General features: G+C 38.8%; 1 protein-coding gene across 2 annotated transcripts in view; it reads left to right on the top strand.

Annotated features, from left to right (window-relative positions):
- The window catches only part of LOC124619304 (gastrula zinc finger protein XlCGF57.1-like), a 226,718-nt gene that overhangs the window by 164,781 nt on the left and 41,004 nt on the right, over nucleotides 1–20,933 (top strand). For both annotated transcript variants that reach the window (XM_047145599.1, XM_047145598.1), the window contains exon 10: nucleotides 2,750–2,891. In XM_047145599.1, coding sequence (XP_047001555.1) covers nucleotides 2,750–2,891 — 142 coding nt within the window. The remainder of the gene's footprint in view (nucleotides 1–2,749; nucleotides 2,892–20,933) is intronic.

Raw genomic sequence — 20,933 nt, 5'->3', positions numbered from 1 at the left:
GAAGGGAAAGCAGAAAGGTGGAAGGAGTATATAGAGGGTCTATACAAGGGCGATGCTCTTGAGGCCAATATTATAGAAATGGAAGAGAATGTAGATGGAGATGAAATAGGAGATATGATACTGCGTGAAGAGTTTGACAGAGCACTGAAAGACCTAAGTCGAAACAAGGCCCCGGGAGTAGACAACATCCCATTAGAACTAATGACAGCCTTGGGAGAGCCAGCCCTGACAAAACTCTACCATCTGGTGAGCAAGATGTATGAGACAGGCGAAACACCCTCAGACTTCAAGAAGAATATAATAATTCCAATCCCAATCCCAAAGAAAGCAGGTGTTGACATATGTGCAAAATTACCGAACTATCAGTTTAATAAGCCACGGCTGCAAAATACTAACACAAATTCTTTACAGACGAATGGAGAAACTGGTAGAAGCCGGCCTCGGTATAGATCAGTTTGGATTCCATAGAAATGTTGGAACACGTGAGGCAATACTGACCCTACGACTTATCTTAGAAAATAGATTAAGGAAAGGCAAATCTACGTTTCTAGAATTTGTAGATTTAGAGAAAGCTTTTGACAATGTTGATTGGAATACACTGTTTCAAATTCTGAGGGTGGCAGGGGTAAAATACAGGGAGTGAAAGGCTATTTACAATTTGTACAGAAACCAGGTGGCAGTTATAAGAGTCGAGGGACATGAAAGGGAAGCAGTGGTTGGTAAGGGAGTAAGACAGGGTTGTAGCCTCTCCCCGATGTTGTTCAATCTGTATATTTAGCAAGCAGTAAAGGAAACAAAAGAAAAATTCAGAGTAGGAATTAAAATCCATGGAGAAGAAATTAAAACTTTGAGGTTCGCCAATGACATTGTAATTCTGTCAGAGACAGCAAAGGACCTGGAAGAGCAGTTGAACGGAATGAATAGTGTCTTGAAAGGAGGATATAAGATGAACATCATCAACAAAAGCAAAATGAGGATAATGGAATGTAGTCTAATTAAATTGGGTGATGCTGCCGGAATTAGATTAGGAAATTACACACTTAAAGTAGTAAATGAGTTTTGCTATTTGGGGAGCAAAATAACTGGTGATGGTTGAAGTAGAGAGGTTATAAAATGTAGACTGGCAATGGCAAGGAAAGCGTTTCTGAAGAAGAGAAATTTGTTAACATCAAGTATAGATTTAAGTGCCAAGAAGTCGTTTCAGTAAATATTTGTATGGAGTGTAGCCATGTATGGAAGTGAAATGTGGACGATAAATAGTTTAGACAAGAAGAGAATAGAAGCTTTCAAAATGTGGTGCTACAGAAGAATGCTGAAGATTAAATGGGTAGATCATGTAACTAATGAGGAGGTATTGAATAGAATTGGGCAGAAGAGAATTTGTGGCACAACTTGACTAGAAGAAGGGATCGGCTGGTGGACATATTCTGAGGCATCAAGGAATCACCAATTTAGTACTGGAGGGCAGCGTGGAGGGTAAAAATCGTAGAGGGAGATCAAGAGATGAATTTGCTAAACAGATTCAGAAGGATGTAGTTGCAGTAGGTACTGGGAGATGAAGAAGCTTGCACGGGATAGAGTAGCATGGAGAGCTGCATCAAACCAGTCTCTGTACTGAAGACCACAACAACAACTTCCGGTTGTACTGAATCAGTAATGTAACTGAATAAATATTCTAATAAAATTAACTTCAAACACAAAATGAAATTTTATCTTCTTGAGAATGCTTTCTATTCCATAGAAGAATTTTTGAATGTGTAGTAGAATGGTATATGTGTATCTGTGGTTTTGTGTTGAAAAGAGGAAGAGAAATTTAAGATTCCGGATTTCAGCCAGATGATGTTGACATTTTGCCACAATAATTTGCCTAACAACTGTTCATTCATCTTCAGGTGAGTTTTTTGAGACTGTCTAAAACACTCACCTAAAGATGCTAAATGCTTTTTAGCCAAAATATCGTGGCTAGATGTTGATGACATCCAACTGCAATCCCAAAACTTTATGGAACACTCTTTATGTCAGGAAAACTTCAAGAATAAGATTGAACATAGTTCAGTATAATTTAATCACCATGCATGAAAAAAAGGGTAACTTAAGAAATCACATAAATAAGAAACATGTTTTCTGTATGTTTCTCTGAATACGTTTACTCTAGTTGTAAAATTTATTTGTTCTACATCGTAGTGAGAGTTTGCAATTATTATCCATGGATTGTATTGTATTGGTCCTTCTGTCTTCAAAAGCAGCTTATGCATAAGACATTGAGCAAGTCAGTTTATAAGTATAGAGGTGAAAGTGATTTCTATAAATACTTATTAAAAATTACAAATTATATACTTCATAATTAAGTATTTGTATAGAACATTTCATAAATTTAAATTTTCTTCAAAGGATTAAAAGCAGTGCATCTGTAAATATAACAGTAACGAGTTCCAAAAAGTTTTGACCTCAGTATTTAGTTTTAGGTGTATGGGAAATTTGTTATAAAGTTTAACTCCCTTGTGGAAAGTACCATTTCCACATAGGGATGTGTAGTTGTGCATCATATGTAAGTTCTTGTTCTGCCTGGTAAAGCGATCATGAATTTAAGATGAAGAAAAAAGAAAGAAAAAAAAGAAGCACAATCTAATGTACTTAGCCATTACATTTTTAAAGAATATTTACTGGGTGATGCAAGTAACTATCTAACCAAGTAAATAATAATACCTGTCTACATGAAAATCACTTAAGTTATTATCCTTCTTTTCAGTGCTATGCCAAATTTGCAGCAAAGGAAACACTGAATCGCCACATACGTACGCACACAGGTATCAAACCTCATATCTGCCAGTTCTGTGGCAAGAGCTTTATACAGTCTGCCCAACTTCGAGCTCACATTTTCCATCACACAGGTATTTAAAAGAACAGAGAGTTTTACACAATTTATACATAAATTATACATGCCTCTAAGTTTAACCTTAAATTACTGTTAATTTTAACAATAATTTCAATATTACAGTCACAAAAAGACTGTAACAATATAATGAATTTCAGGATCTTATGAACAGTTCTACAGTACACCGTACTGTAATAGATGCTTAATATTTTTTAGGCTTCACAGCTTCTTCAGGCAACCCATAAGACAGGTATATGTTGTCTCTAAAGCTTCATTGAAACAGTTCACTCTGAAATTAAAGTTACAATGTAATATTAACTAAATCTTCCGTCGGTTCTTGGTAGAACAACATTATAATAATAAATGAAAAGCACCAGTTTGCTTTTGTTCTACGTATTGTTCTGCATATTGTAGAACAAAAGCAAACTGGTGCTTTTCATTTATTATTATTGTTACAATGTAAAACAAATGTGATAAACATGAATTGTGTAACATTAGAAATAAGTAAAATTCCTTACCACTACTTACCTTCCACTATCTTAACAATAGTTCATTCCTTGGGTGAATAGAGGAATAGATTGATGAAGATTAAAAAGGAGGGGCAGCTCACTAAGACCCCAAAGTAAAGACCCACCTGTTTAAAAAAACAAGGGTATAAAGAAATTACAGTGTAACGCTACTTTTCCGTTCCTGGAATTAACATTTTATCTCCATTTTCAACATTTTTTTTATTACTCTCATCAAATTTAATGTGTTCAAATGTTAATTCGCCCCCCTTTTTGTGTCAATACATCTATGATTTTCCCGCGATTTATGCGTTATGAAACAATGTTTGTGGAGAAAAAAAACTAGGGTAATTGACATAAAATGATGCAGGCATTGTGTTGGCCTTCAAGCAGTATTTACAAACATTACACAGTTAACTTTCTTGATACTAGGGTGCTGGACGATAAATAGTTTGGACAAGAAGAGAATAGAAGCTTTTGAAATGTGGTGCTACAGAAGAATGCTAAAGATTAGATGGGTAGATCACACAACTAATGAGGAAGTATTGAATAGGATTGGGGAGAAGAGAAGTTTGTGGCACAACTTGACTAGAAGAAGGGATCGGTTGGTAGGACATGTTCTGAGGCATCAAGGGATCACCAAGGGCAGCATGGGGGGTAAAAATCGTAGAGGGAGACCAAGAGATGAATACACTAAGCAAATCCAGAAAGATGTAGGTTGCAGTAGGTACTGGGAGATGAAGAAGCTTGCACAGGATAGAGTAGCATGGAGAGCTGCATCAAACCAGTCTCAGGACTGAAGACCACAACAACAACAACAACAACAACAACTAGGGTGCTCTTCTCAGCAGATCTACCTCTACTTGGCATGGTGGCTGATGGAAGTAACAGTCCTGACAGAAGTTGGAGGAAGGTGTGACTTCAAAGGAACATTCATTTGTTTCCTGTCTTTACCAAATTTATCTTCCAGTACTGCGAGCTACACAATAAGTATCATCCTTACATTATTGTAACCATATTGTTTCAGCTTAACTTTGTCCTGTTATTATGATCATAAGCAGACATCTACTTCCCAGTATTTGTAACCCAGTAATATACAATAGTTTCCCTTATGGTTTGTACAAGCACAGAACATAGTGTCATTTGCAAGTGAAGATTGACATCATTGGCAGCACTATTAAAACTGTTCCTACAACTGAGGTGAGACAATTTCATTTGACTTAGCTACTCCATCAACTGCCATGCGAACAGTTCATTGTGTGTACTGTGTAGCGTGTTCATAGCCTTGTGTTTAGTGATTGAAGTGTGTCATTGGCTGTTTCTTTCACATTGTCGTTTACTGTCGCTGTTTTAAGATGGAAAAAAAAGGTGTTACCAAAAGAGACAGGAAAACCCTTTCTGTGGGAGAAATGGCAAAAATTCTCGAAAGAGTTGAAGCTCATCGTGGGGCATATGTTGCATTAGCACAGAGTGTAGGAATACCTGTGTCTATGCTGAACACTGTCATGAAAAACAGAGACTCTGTTTTGGAAAGTGCAAGCAACAGTGGACCAAATTCCAAAAATTTAAATATACTAGTTATTCTACATGTGTTGAGCTATAAGAAGTTCCAAAGAACTAATTTCAGGCAGCATGTGCTTCAAACATTACAGTGAACTGTGTGATGTTACACAAAAAGGTGCTGAAAGTCACCAGTGTGCTTGGGATCAAGGACTTCAACCTTTAAATGTGGTAGATTGTTAGGTTTGAGAAGTGGTACAATGTTGTGTACAAAACTGTATGGGTGAAGGAAACAATGTAGATATAAAAACTGTTAGTGAATGACAGAGTCGCAGGTTAAACTGAAGGATATTTTTCACATTTGTGATACAGGTTTCTTTTTCAGCAACCTGCCAAACAAAACACTTGCCTTCAAAGGCAAAAATTGTCATGGAGACAAACACAGTAAAGTTCACCCAACAGTAATGTTGGGCACAAATTTGGGATGGTTCTGAAAAAATTAAACCATTCGTGATGGGCAAATTGAAAAAACCACATTGTTTTAAAAATACAAAAACATTGCCAACAAACTACAGTGCCAATGATTAACCGTGAAAACCATGGATAATATCAGAATTATTTGAGAAGCAATTACATTGCCCTGATGCAAGAATGGGAACCCATAGCAGGAAAATTCTCTTTTTAGCAAATTTTTGCCCTCCACGTCCCAAAAATATAAGTTTATATAATGTGTAATTAGAGTTTCTGCCAACAAACTTCCCAAGGAAATTTAGCCCTTGGCTTTGGGTATTATTCATGCCTTCAAAACGTACTACACGAAAGGAATTGTGCAGAAGGCATCAACTTTGATGGAGACTGGGAAACACTCAGCCTCCTTTAAAGTGTCAATTATAAATGCATTGCATTATATTGCCAAGGTATAGACAGAGGTTCAGAAGGTGACAGAGGTTCAGAAGGCCACCATCTCCATCTGCTTCCAAAATGTGGGATTCTTTGAAGCCAATCAGGGAAATGGATGTGACACACAAAACCTGAGTATTAATGACAGCTCTGAAAATCTACTTGCTTCATCATGGGAAAAGCTGCAGCAGGAGCATCCGGTTCAAGATTTCGTACACATTGATGACAATGTTGTCACTGTGGAAAGTGTACCTGTTGAGTACATGATTGACTTTCATACAAAAGAAAACGCTGACAGTGCAGAAAGTGACAGTGATAGTGATGATGACAGTAATATTCCCCCATTATAAATGCAGTAGTGAAAACAATAAAAAATATATTGCTGCTTTAGATGTTGATGACAAAAATTTCCCCTGTGTTTATGAACTGGAAAATAAAAATACAAAAAATTCACCAAAAAATCAAAACAATCCACAGTTTTGAATTTTTCTGCTAAAAAGTAGTAACTACTGTACCCATTTGTTCACATAGCATTTATGTAAGACCATCCAAATTATAATAAAAAGGCTGAAGTGTAGTATAATACCTTCCCTTGTAATCTTGACTGCAGATACAAACTGGTCTGTATCATAGCCCCAGTGTGTAGGTTGATATGAAGGTGATATTTTGGTTGAGAGTGAGTGTGAAGAAGGCTACAGTGACAGATTGATGTGTAGTGTAGTGCCATATTTAATGCACTTAACATTATTTCATGCACTTTTCTTTACAATACCTAAAACAGCTAGATAAGCAGGTACTGTGTACATCTGCTGATGTCACTTTTGCAGGAAAGTTACACTAAAAATGATGTGGTTTAGGGAGATCTTTAATGTAGTGTACACTTTAACTACACTCCTTGTGGTCTGCAGGTATACAATGCTAAAACTGCCAGATACGTCACCTTAGCTTTGCAAACATGTAAATCAACATCATGGCCACTTGGTTTGCATTATTTTTAGTGTGACTTGCTGAGCAAAAGTGTCAGTAAATGTCACACCAACTGCTAAACATAGCACAAAATTCAAATAACCTCATCCCTGATGAGTATTTTTATGCCTATTACGTGCACTATTGGAATAATGAAAACACAAAAGTGAGGCAAAAAAAGCATCAGAGTGGAGATACGTAGTAGAAAATCACTATCTGAACCTTACAAAACTTTACTAGATGACTTTAAACAGTACATTTTGTTACATGTGAAAGTATAGTAGTTTTTGAATTTGATATGCATCAGTCTTTTGCTTCACCTTTTCTTCATCTTTATTCGCTTCATTCCCTATCCAAATTTAAATACAGCAGTTTTGCACAAAACACAGAAATGTTTGTTAGGAAAGCAGGAATGGCTGTTATTTCTGTCATCTCTATTATTTTACCTTTATTTTTTGTAATTATTTAATACTATTTTCTACAATATGATAAAGGCCAATTCACACTCACTGTCACGTCACGTAACGTCACGTCACGTCACATCACATCTCATCAAAACAATCTGCAGTGCATTTCAAATGGCAGTGTCCACGCTGGCCATGTCAGTCATGTTACCATAGAGATTTCTCAGGAAGAAAGGTTTACGGTTGATGTCATCTATCCATTGTTGGTCATGTGACCCCCCAAGTCTGTTTCCTCCGGATACACGGCCTTGCACGGATCTCCATATTTAGTTTCTTTGTGGTTTTTGTAGTGGACATCAGTTGTTTGTTATTCATTATTTGTGTGATTTCTTATAATTTTTTGTTTTGTTATTTCTTTTGTTAAAATATATAATTTTGTAATAATATGAATATAATAAAGGGAAACATTCCACGTGGGAAAAATATATCTAAAAACAAAGATGATGAGACTTACCAAACAAAAGCACTGGTGGGTCGATAGACACACAAACAAACACAAACACACACACAAAATTCTAGCTTTCACAACCAATGGTTGCTTCATCAGGAAAGAGGGAAGGAGAGGGAAAGACGAAAGGATGTGGGTTTTAAGGGTGAGGGTAAGGAGTCATTCCAATCCCGGGAGCGGAAAGACTTACCTTAGGGGGAAAAAAGGACAGGTATACACTCGCACACACACACATATCCATCTGCACATACACAGACAGAAGCAGACATTTGTAAAGGCAAAGAGTTTGGGCAGAGATGTCAGTCGAGGCGGAAGTAAAGAGGCAAAGATGTTGATGAAAGACAGGTGAGGTACGAGTGGCGGCAACTTGAAATTAGCGGAGGTTGAGGCCTGGCGGATAACAAGAAGAGAGGATATACTGAAGGGCAAGTTCCCATCTCCGGAGTTCTGACAGGTTGGTGTTAGTGGGAAGTATCCAGATAACCCAGACGGTGTAACACTGTGCCAAGATGTGCTGGCCGTGCACCAAGGCATGTTTAGCCACAGGGTGATCCTCATTACCAACAAACACTGTCTGCCTGTGTCCATTCATGCGAATGGACAGTTTGTTGCTGGTCATTCCCACATAGAAAGCTTCACAGTGTAGGCAGGTCAGTTGGTAAATCATGTGGGTGCTTTCACACGTGGCTCTGCCTTTGATAGTGTACACCTTCTGGGTTACAGGACTGGAGTAGGTGGTGGTGGGAGGGTGCATGGGACAGGTTTTACACCGGGGGCGGTTACACGGGTAGGAGCCAGAGGGTAGGGAAGGTGGTTTGGGAATTTCATAGGGATGAACTAAGAGGTTACGAAGGTTAGGTGGACGGCGGAAAGACACTCTTGGTGGAGTGAGGAGCATTTCATGAAGGATGGATCTCATTTCAGGGCAGGATTTGAGGAAGTCGTATTCCTGCTGGAGAACCACATTCAGAGTCTGATCCAGTCCCGGAAAGTATCCTGTCACAAGTGGGGCACCTTTGTGGTTCTTCTGTGGGAGGTTCTGGGTTTGAGGGGATGAGGACATGGCTCTGGTTATTTGCTTCTGTACCAGGTCGGGAGGGTAGTTGCGGGATGCGAAAGCTGTTTTCAAGTTGTTGGTGTAATGGTTCAGGGATTCTGGACTGGAGCAGATTTGTTTGCCACGAAGACCTAGGCTGTAGGGAAGGGACCGTTTGATGTGGAATGGATGGCAGCTGTCATAATGGAGGTACTGTTGCTTGTTGGTGGGTTTGATGTGGACGGACGTGTGAAGCTGGCCATTGGACAGATGGAAGTCAACGTCAAGGAAAGTGGCATGGGATTTGGAGTAGGACCAGGTGAATCTGATGGAACCAAAGGAGTTGAGGTTGGAGAGGAAATTCTGGAGTTCTTCTTCACTGTGAGTCCAGATCATGAAGACTGATTAGTAAGTGGAATTTATTTGTATGTTGTCAGCTTTCATAAAGAAGGGACTGAAACCTCTCATCATTTATTATAAAACTATAATTTTTAAAAAAGGAAATAATGTAACAAAAAATTTATTACATGTAACAAAAATAACAAATGATAAACAACGTTATGTCAGTCACAAAAACCATGATGAAATGAAATACCTGTGCATGGCTGTGTATCAGAAGGAAATGGGCGTGGGGTCACATGATCCACAGTGGACAGATGACGTCAGCTGTCAAAACTTTCTTCTTGAGAAACCTTGAAGGTGTGCAAAGTGACAGGATGGCAACATGTATGCTGCCATTTGAAATGCATTGCTGAATGTTTTGTCAGGACCTAACCTTTAAAGTGCTAGTCATGGGGCAAAAAAATGTGTGCGGTGGATGCAGGAATGGGAGGCTGCTATTGGTGAGATACTAGACAGTGCACAGAGAACTAAAATGTACATAAAGGCAAACATCTCATTGACAGAACTAGATTATGTTGAAGATAGGTCATTTTTTAATAAATATTTACCCAGTGCTGGTTGTATACCCAGTTCAAGAGACTTGGGAGAATATATCAGGGCACTGGCAGAATGAAAGGAGAAATCAAAGATGATACGAAAGAGGTTCCTATTGCAGTTATTGCTGATGGAATTTGCTTCAAAAATGGAAGGCACTTATTTCCAGTTTTATTTCATCCAAAGACAGAAATATCAGAACAGAAACTGCATCTGGTTTCCTGTAACATTTCACATGTTACTAACAGAAGTACTTGTGCCCAGGCCACAGTAGATGTCTTAAATGACTACAGCATTTAATATGAAAATATTATGGAATTAATATCAGACTCTGGTGCATACATGGGATCCTGTTATGATGCAGTTAAAATATGGACTAGAGACCATTTAAAAATTTCAGATGCAGGATGCCCAAAATAAATTTTGGAGGTGACATAATGAAAGATCTAAAGGTTCTAAATTTTATTGTCGGTAAATTGAAAATGGCATTTCTGCAATCCTGCAAAATGAAAAGCACAAAGCTTCAATTCCATCAAGAGAAATTTAGTTATTTGCCAGAAAAACTTTTTCCCAGTCCAGTAACCACAATATGGAATCCTTGTTTCCATACAGGTCAGTACTTGGACACATACTTACCAGCAATCACTTAATTTTTCAGGTAATTGGAAACAAAAATGCTACGGCAGAGTTCATTCTTGATCATTTAAAAAATGAATCTGCATTAGGTTTAGTATTCTGACAATGCAAATGTGTGACACATGTCTTAGTAGTGTTAAAAGTTTAAATGCTATCAGTTTGGAAGAGCTGTTTTATCTACAATTTGGGCACCTATGAACAGTGTGGGTCCAATGTACAATTTAGCTATAAGTGACTAAAGGAGGTCGTTGAAGCCAGACAGTAATGAAACAACGTCAGTGATTACATTCAGTAGATAAACATTTGTATATAGGCCTATAACATGTGTCAGTTTGAATGAGAACTGATGCTGTGGTGTTCTGTTATAGAAATAATCAGTTAACAATATTTGTTTAAAAAAAAAAGAAAACTGTGAACAGTGAAAAATCCAATTTTTGAGGTAAGTCCATAAATTCAGCGTTTATATTTTTTGATATGTTTACACATTTAAATGACCCATATATCAAAAAATATAAATGCTAAATTTCCAAAGTTTATTTTCTAATTTCACGCAGCTCTGCTGATGGGGACCCCAAACAATTGTGCAGTCTGGAATGAGTCATACATGTGATCTGTTTGTGGTCTCCTCTATAGATGTCCTATTCAGAACATGTATAAACAAAATATGTCAAGGAAACAGACACTGGACCCTAGCTTCTATGAGATGGAGCCAGTAATGAGCATGATCAGGAAAAATACAATTTGCTTACTGGACATCAAATCAACACACCAGAAAACAGAGTCAGGAAGACAGTAGAGAACCTGAGGAACAGTAAGAGCAATACACAGTAAGTTTGAATGAGAACTTATTTAGTCACAATATTTTTTCATGTTTTATTAAATTACACGATGCATTTCAGACCCTATGGGTCCATCTTCAGGGGCAAATAAATTAATATGTAATTTACATTTGCTCTTGAGTGAAGTTAAATGTATTTTCATTTTATGAGAAAATTATGTGGGTTAGGTTTTTCATTTTGTGAATTGAGTGCACAAATGTGAGAAACAGGGGGGAAAGAAGTGAAAAGCTTAATGAACAAGCAAGGAAGGACATTTTTAACCTTTTGAGGTCAGCATACATTGGTTTATTCATACTGCCATTGCACATAATGTTACTCAAGATGCATATTTATTTAAAATGCTTAAAAACACTTCACTGATGCAGGTTAACCTGATGTGATCAAAGATAAAGTTTATCATGTAGTGTCAGTGATCTTTCTTCAAAAGCTCCTGTGCTTGACAAGGGACATGGGGTTGAGCGTGTCCTGAAGAAGCACTGCTCCCTCTGTCAGTCGTCCTCTCCAGCGATTCTAGATTGCTCACTAGAGTTTGGTTAATGTTTCACAACATCTGTCCGAGTTTATTGTCGTCCCAGGTTGCATGAAATTGATGAAAAGTACCCCTTTCCGATCCAAAAACACTGTCCCCATAACCTTTCCTATCGACTGCATTTGTTTTAATTTCTGTGGTGGCGGTGAACCGGATTGACGCCACTGACGAGATTGTTGTTTTGTTTTGGGGGTGTTATGAAACACCCACATTTCCTCTCCCATCATGATAGAGACCAACAACTTCTCCTTGTTGCCTCCCCTATCACATTGTTGAAACTTGCAAGTACAGTCAAGGCATTGCTCCTTGTGTCCATCAGTCAGCATCTGGGACACCCAGCGAGCACAAACCTTGCTATAACCCAACGTTTCTGGTAAAGTTCTTTCAATTGTGCTGTGGGAATCTTCAGGAATGCATTCAACAAGTTCACAGACCATGAACCTCCAATCTTCGAGCAGCTCGCTGTTGATCTGGACAATCGCATCCAAAACCGGTGGTCTTCCACACTCTTCTTCATTGTGAACTTCCATACAACCCTCAGCTAAAGCCCAGCACCATTTGTGGACGTGCTGAATGGACATGCACTCTTCACCATAAATCTCAGTCAGTTGACGATGAATCTCCATGGGTGGTAACCTCCTTGTGTGGAGAAACCAGGTTACTGCTTGAACCTTACACGTGGCAGGAGCAGCAGTCAATACTTCCATCTCTGACTGCTGCCAAGCTAACACTGGGTGATGTAGCGAACCATGGATGGGCGGGTTCGGGAGTGGAGGAACCACTGCACATGGCACTGTTGTCAAATGTAGCCTAGCACCTTCCCCCGAGGCTGTAGCTCTTTGGGAACCTTATTTTTGGTATAACCCTCGTACTACACAATGAAGCCACTGGTAAGACCCTAAAACTATTATAACAATTGTAAATAGACCTCCACAAGCCCAAAAAGTCTGAATCTTTGTTAAATGAACAAACATATTTTGCTAGCCTCAGTTATTTTTGTAATTTTAAAGACTTATTGTGAATTTGTTCCTTGCATATATCAGCTTCTTAAAGCTTACATCTCTGACACTGTATGATAAACTTTATATATGATCTAATCAGGTTAAACTACATCTCTGAATTATTTTTAAAAAATCATAAAAAAATGTGCACCTCAAGTAAGACAATATGCAATGACAGTATGAATAAATCAACATGTGCTGACCTCAGGTCAAAAATGTTCTTCTTTGTTTCTTTGATAAGTTTTTCACTGTTTTTTCCGCTGTTTCTCACATATTTCCACACTCGATTCACAAAATACAAACCTAACATCTAACTGTCTCATAACAGGAAAATGCATTTTACTTCAGTCAAGAACAAATGTGCAATTTGCACCTGAATATAGACCACAAGATCTTAAATGCATCATTTAATTTAATAAAACACAAAAAATATTGTAACTGAAGAAGTTTTTATTCAAAACTCCTGTGTATTGAATGCAGTCATGTTCACAGCTGCAAAATATAGATAAGGAATATCACATAGGATATTGAAATAAAGAAAGATTAGAGGGTACAAAAGATTACAGTAGAAGATTTAAAAAACAAGGCATACAAAATCAAGTAACTAAAAGAAAAAATCTAGACCAACAAACAAACATTGAGAAGTGTCATTTCAGATAGAGAAAGAAAATTGAGACACAAAGGAGTGAAGAAGTGCTCAGCCAACAGAAAACTGAAAAATCCTTTTTATAAAACTGACGTAAATAGTCTTCGAACTGAGGGCCCAGAGCCCTGTGGATGTCCTCATAAAGACGCTATCACTGTCAGGTATCTCATGTTGTGCTGAGCACTCACGATGGACCAGGCGATGGTGGTCGGTGACTGGACTGCCTCGGGTAGTTGTGGTTGTGCCTTATGAATGTTGACACACGCTCAAGTGGCCCAACTTACATCTGTTGCGGGTAGTACATGTTGTAACCGTCAGCTTACTACACACCTCATTCCTTGCAGAGGAAAGAAGCAGGCATTGCCATTCACACAGCTGTGACTGAAGAGACGTCCATGGCATCCAAGGCAGTGTAGGGTGGGACAGCCACAGGCGTGAGAAATTCTCGATCTACCTAGACTAGCACCTCCTGGCAAAAATGAGTGGAACAAGGGCACCCCTGCTGCCTGTGGACTCCGGGGCAACCAGTGGACCGGACCGGCAACAGGAGAGGGAGCCATCTCAGCATTGGAGTCCACTACGAGGGGCACAGGCATGGGCAGTGACTATGGCAGTTGAAAGAGGAGGGGCTCTGGCGACAGAGACAGGGTTTCCATCCCCCTGACTGTGACATCTGCTCAGTCTGGTGGGAGGCATCAGCTCCCTCTGCAGGAAGCAAATCTGCCATCAGTGCTGACAAAGTCCAGCCCACAAGCACAGGCAGGCATGATGCGGCCTGCGCAACCCCCTGGAACGGCCAGGGCTGACAGAGAGTGTGGCATCAGGCCCTCGGCCTGATACTGCAGCTTTCCTGGGATTCAACTGTTCTGACGACTTGCCTCAAGTTGATTCCTGGAGCGGTAGCCACACTGACTGTTGGTGACGACTGCAGTCCATTGAGGGCAAGGTCCAAATGCCAGGGCCCAAACCAGCACTGCTGGGAAACACCTGCCCGGTAAGTGTTTGTGGCCAATGGCCATGTAGCAACTCAGCATGACTCTTGGCCCCAAATGGTACTGTTATGTAAGAGATTAAAAAATGAAATTACCTCCTCAGCCAGAAAATCTTGTACAGACTTGTGCATCTTCATCTTAAACAGTCAGGTAAGGCGTTCTGCCTCACAGTTCGACTGCGGATGGAAGGGAGGTGCCTAAATGTGGCAAAATCCATTGCGTGTACAGAAGTCCTTAAAAGATTGCACCACAAACTGAGGACCATTGTCCAGAGCCAGGACACAAGCTAAGCTTTCTAAGGAGAATATCTTTGACATGGCCTTGACAATCGTATCTGCCACTGGAGATGGACAATGAGCAGCATAAGGAAGATGAGAAAAAACGTTGGTTGCCAATAAACAGAAAGTGTTTAGAAAGGACCAGTGATGTCAATGTGGACTCTTTCCCAAAGCTGTGTAGGGGCTGGCCATAGCATTAAAAAAATGTGCGGTGCCACGTGTTGACCTGAACACTTGGAGCAGTCCACCTCTTATCAATGCCCAGCCTAAACACCTGACAATACACAAATACTTTTGTGTGAGAGATTCCTCAGTGACCCTGATGTAATAAGTGAAGCACCTGCCATCGATGAGCCATTGGCATCACTACGCAGAGAGTGAACTCTTCTGTAGACAGGGGAATTGTGCCATCCAAGAAAGAGAAGAAATGCTGCATCACATAAAAATACCGAAGCAAGTCCAATACCTGGCCTGGTGGGCTGTCGGGCTACCGTTCTTATATCATGCGTATGACTTGAAAGACCTGCACCAGGCGAACGGTCTACCCGACGGGAGGCCCTAGCCACACGACATTTCCATTTCCATTTACTTGCCAGAGTGCTGGATCCACTGCTACAGCAGAGTCAACGGGGGAGCTGCTGATGCTTCACCTCCATATCCAGTTGCAAACAAAGCAGTTCCTCCTAGTCAAATGAGAGGTCAGAGCCTGTGGGAAGCTGGAACAGAGCATCCACATTCACATGGTGCAACTTTGGGTGAAAAAGTATCTCATAATTGTGCTGGAACAAGATCAGAGCTTAACACTGAAGACGATGACCGGCTTTGTCCAGTAAGGTAGGTGACAGGATAAAGAGGGAAACAAAGAGCTTATGGTTGGTAATTAAATGAAATTTTGCAACATAAAAGAACACTCATTTTTTTAAGGCATGGCCTATTTTTTCCACTTGGTAATACTGTTGCTGAACAGAGCTGTGTGTTTTCAATGGAAAGGCTATTTGGCACTATCTGAATGACAGTGGGCCAGAATTGCCCCCACCCTGTACTCGGACATGTCTGTGGCCAGGACCAGATGCTTTCAGGGTTGATGTATTGCAAGACAAGGCACTGAGCAAAGACTACCCTTAAACTGCACAATGAATGTTGCTGCACACTACATTGCTGTTGTGCCACAACTTATATTTGCAGTGTAGTAACTTGCAGGTGATTATTTATGCCATCCCTGTCCAGTCCTATACAAAACTCTGCTCTCAGACTTTTTGGCCCCTGTCCACAGTCATATAATAGTCTACTAGGCAAAACAAACTCTTAAATTCAGATAACTGAGTGGTCAGTGCGACAGAATGTCAATCCTAAGGTCCAGGGTTCAATTTCTGACTGGGTTGCAGATTTTCTCCGCTCAGGGACTGGGTGATGTGTTGTCCTAATCATCATCATTTCATCCCCATCGCAAGTCGCCGAAGTGGTGTCAAATCAAAAGACTTGCGACAGGTGAATGGTGTACCCGACGGGAGACCCTAGGCACATGACATTTACATTTACCTGAGGCCTGTGATTTCTGATGTATGTTTTTGATGCATGTAGAGGCAGTTTTTCTTCTTTTTATCCAACACATATTTATTCCTAGATACTCTTTGCATCATATTGTATATGTGAGGCCTGAATTTTTCCTGGTGTATACAAATAATTTACGGGAATGCAGCTGGGTGACATTGTCAACAACTGCTGATATTTCGGTAGGATGCCAGCAAAACTGCAGCAAGTAAGCACTACGCAAGGGAATTTAAAACCTCGATTTACACAGAAACTCCAGAAAGGTAACACACACACACACACACACACACACACACACACACACACACACACACTGCAAACACTGGTGCCATCACAAACCAAAGATTACCAATGCCAGAAGTTATTGATAGCGAAATTAATAATCAATGCCTGAGGTAGAATTAATTCTGTCCTACTGTGTTTTGACAAGAGAGAGAGCAGGATTTCTTGCAGAATTAATTAAAACAAAAAAAAAACAACAACAACAACAACATCTCACTTTATAAGGTTACTAGATAATTTCATTTCAACTGCATCCTTAATAACACTATCTCAAAAACTGAAAGTGCATGCCACTATCTCTGTGTTGCTATATTCTGTGGGATGACCAGTAACAAGACAATATTCTGCAGTGGCGAATTTGCTCAGCTGTAGTAAACGTGTTTGCCCCTAATGTTCAGTACACTGGTCCTCCACTGTCTTGGTAGTGTGACCAATATATCACAAGCCACAACTGCAAGGAATACGGAAGACACCTGCCTTATGCAAACGAAGGTTATCCTTTACAGAACTTAGAGGCGAAAAGGCTGTAATCTTTGGTGCCACCTCAGTTTGATTAACACTTACCCGGAGCACAGTTGTTAGACAGTACAATGCATGTCTGTTCTGTCTTCCACTGTAACCATTCTGACAAAAGGTGACTAGATGTGCCACCTCAGCTGATAAATTCTCAGGGTCTGAGATGACATGGCCCTGTGAACCAGGGTACGAAGTATCCTTTGACACTGAGCCAGATGGTGGCAACTGTCAGCCTGCAGATACAAGTCAGTGCCAGTAGGCTTCCTATAAATGGTATGTCCCAGCATATCATCAACCTTCCTCCTGACCAACCTATCAAGGAAGGGAAGGCAGCCATCCTTTTCCACCTCCATTGTGACACAAACATTTGGGTGGATTGATTTCACATGTTCTGAAAAGCCACTGCTAAGAGTGCAAACAATAAAACTATCATCTGTGTATCAGAAATGTATGTTTCAAAGCTGCTTACACCAAGGTGTGTTCCCCAGAGTTGTCCATAAACAAATTGGCAGTAATAGATGACAAGACGCTTCACATCACAACTACATCTGCCTGCTTGTAGTACTGGTGATTGAAGAAAAAATAAGTGGAAGTCAATACCTGTTGAAATAGGTTTGTTAATTCAACATCAGACCTAATCTTAATCAACTGTAATGAATCAGAGAGAGGAACATGAGTGAAGAGAGAGACCACATCAAAACTTACTGCAATAATAGTCATTTAAACACATTCCCTCTAATCAATGTAAGATATCGGCCGTGTTCTTAATGTGATGCTCAGACTTACCCACCAAAGGGCTCAACAGAATAGCATGGCATTTTGCTACATGGTATGTCAGAGCACCAATGTTACAATTGGACGAAGAGGAACACCTTCCTTGTGGACCTAAGGAATGCCATATAACCTAGGGGGAACAGCACAGTAAGAATTAAGACTCTTGATAGTCTTGTGTGACAAGGAACTTTTCTTTGGGAGGTTATTAGTCTTTCTATCCACACTTTTTGTGGGGTCAACACCAAACCTGTGATAGGCTGAATAGACAGTTATTTCACTTACAAACAAGGGCAACGGTACCTTTGTTTTGGACAAGCAGAATTATGTTCAAAAGATGCAGTGTTTACTGTCAGATAGAAGGGGTTGTTTCTCAGTTCAGTCTGGTCAGTGAATAGGTAGTCACATGCTGTAAAGATTTCAATTTCTTCAAGAAGGTCAAGTTTCATGCCTTTATTGTCACATGCTGGATACTAGCTAAGTTTTGTAACTATCAGTATTTATATACACATCCTGTGAAAAGTGAGTGAGTGTGTTACCAACCATCAACCACAATGGTAGCTGATAGGTGGATACTAAAAACAAAGCCACTCATATTGTTGCAGTAAGTTTTTGGATCCAGATCACCACAAAGATAATACTCATGGTGATACATTAAAGCATGTTCCATCTTCTTGTCATAGAACCAGCAACTAGCATTACACAAAGAAACTGTCATGTAAACTCCAGGGCACCATCTGAAGACGACCCTGAAAAGGTTCAAAAACTGATTTATGGAATAAACAAGATTTCTGTATTTATATTGAATAAACAGTTAGAGGTTTGTAAATGTCTGTATTGGATAAGCTTAATTATTACTTTTTTTATTTGTGTAAGTAAAGCATGCAAATACTAAAGTTAAAGCATTGGATCTCCAGGTTGGAATATCAACAATATTAGGAAAAGGATAGATTGCTACTCTTGACAATGATGAGCAATCTATCCTTTTCTAATTAATAAAGTTAAGTCTTTTATTATTTGTAATATTAATTTCACACAAAACTGCAAACAACACCAGGACCAAGAATTCTGAAAAAGGACTATGTTCAAGCAACACTTTTGAATGCCTGCACATACTAATTACGCCACCTATTTGTAACCTTCCATTTGCTCCAGTTCCTTCCAAGCTTCATATATAAATGTATGTGTATATGATGATGAATGATTTCTTGGAGCCTTTTCTAAAAAATTCCAGCAGATTTTACAGAGTTCTATTTGATTAAATTTGGAAATAAATCTTATTTTGTTTGTCTTCAAACAACCTAACAACACAGAAAACAATATAGCTACCCTAAGAAACTGATGTTTAACATTTTAATTATCTATACAGATTTCTACCATTCTATTTCTTCAGTCAGTTTCTGTTACATTAATAAAATTTCTCAATGTCAACAAAAAACAAAAAAGAGACAAGGGAACAAACTCACCTGCAGATGAATGATGGACACATGTCTCAGAGAGAGACTTATTCAAAACTCATAAAATCAGACTGGAAAGGAACAAAAGATTATGAATGGGGGGAGGGGTTTGTAGCAGTTCCACCTGCTTTATTCCTTTGTTTGTTGTCCTTGGTGTTGACGTACTACGTTGCTACATTTGCTGAAAAATGGGGTTTGTAATTTGGACTCTGACTACGGTAAATAATGTAGCCGACAGATGCACAGTTACATTCCACAGTGTTTTACTTTTGCTATTCACAACCCCCCAATAAAACACAGTGATATGGCCAGTGCGCTATTGTGTAACTTTCAATAAGCCTCATTAATAGTTTGCAGACAAACCTCCAGATACTGCTACAATAGTTTCCTGCTGAACACCTTTGAGCAGTAAAACCTAACCACAAAGTTCACAGTTCTTGAATAATGATTAGGTACATATGGAGCAGACACTGTCATTGTTTTTACACACGGTCTAATTGCTTAACACTTATTCCACAGTTAAATTGAAGCATTGTTTTTGTTCTAACCAACACAGGTTTCTTGCCTGAAACTCAACCGTGGACTGACTGTCTCGTGACAAAAAATCAAGCTCTTATATATCATCACAATAATAGGTGCTGAAACTACACTTTGTTAGAAGTTAAATTTACAGAAATTTCAATTAAACCTTAACTCATTAAATTAACTGAATACATAAAAAAAATCGTTCTTTTAACAGTTTCTTCTACTACAAGGTTTAGACCGAATTATTTGTTTAAATCATGAAATTAACATATATAATTATGCAAACAATACTTTTGACAAAACTGTTAATTACTTTGGAATTAATTAAGGGCTGGTTTTGCTAACATGATTTTGAATAGAGTCAAATAGATACTTTTAAGATTACTAGTATTTCGTCTTCCAACTGTTTATAATTAGTACAGAAATTATATTTGTTAATACATCAACAACAGAATTTAATTTATGAAACAATTACTGATTTCACCCTTTAATGAAAGATACTAACTAGGAATAGTCAAAATAAATTAGAAAATCAATTGCATATATAAAACTAAGCACAAAATTAGATCTGGTGTTATATTCTTTAAAACAGAGCCAACTTTTCTCTTTTATGAAAATACATATTATACTCACATATGTTAATGGTAATTAGTTGAAATTGATAAAACTAATTTAAGGAGGCATATGGCAAAAAAATAGGAGAATTAAAATGATCCCAGCTTGCTTCATCACATCACCCCCTCATTGGATTGACCAGATAGATGTTGCAAATAGAACTGGCCTTGCGAAAATCACCATACAAAATAATTACATATAGTGTATTGTACAATATCACAAAATACCCACAAGTTATACTTTTAACAAAAATTATGCATCTTCATCATAAGTGATGTCCTTATTTTGTTAAGCAAAGATTACATTTTAAAACACATATCACTTTGTACAAGTCCTGTCTTGCTAAACAAAATAAATCTTCCTGGGTTGCAATAGACAGAAAATTTCACTTGTCAATGTTTAGTACTTTTCACACTCACTTTCACATTTTTAATGAGCCTTTACACACTTTCTCGCCAAGCTGTCCATGCCTTCAACAGGTCCAAGTGGCAGTTAACAAGGAAATGCACTGATGTCAGTTGCCTTGGAGGTGGTTCGCCTCATGAAAAAATGAGACAAAATACACTCACTACCTTAGTGCACGTATGCTTCTAACATAAGTCTAAGAAAAAATTGTTTAACAGCAATGACAAATGATAGTTATAACTTCATAAATATACATACA

This window comes from Schistocerca americana, chromosome 6, assembly GCF_021461395.2.
Source record: "Schistocerca americana isolate TAMUIC-IGC-003095 chromosome 6, iqSchAmer2.1, whole genome shotgun sequence".
In the NCBI taxonomy this organism is placed as follows: Eukaryota; Metazoa; Arthropoda; class Insecta; order Orthoptera; family Acrididae; genus Schistocerca; species Schistocerca americana.
This window is presented reverse-complemented; position numbering and strand designations above follow the sequence as displayed.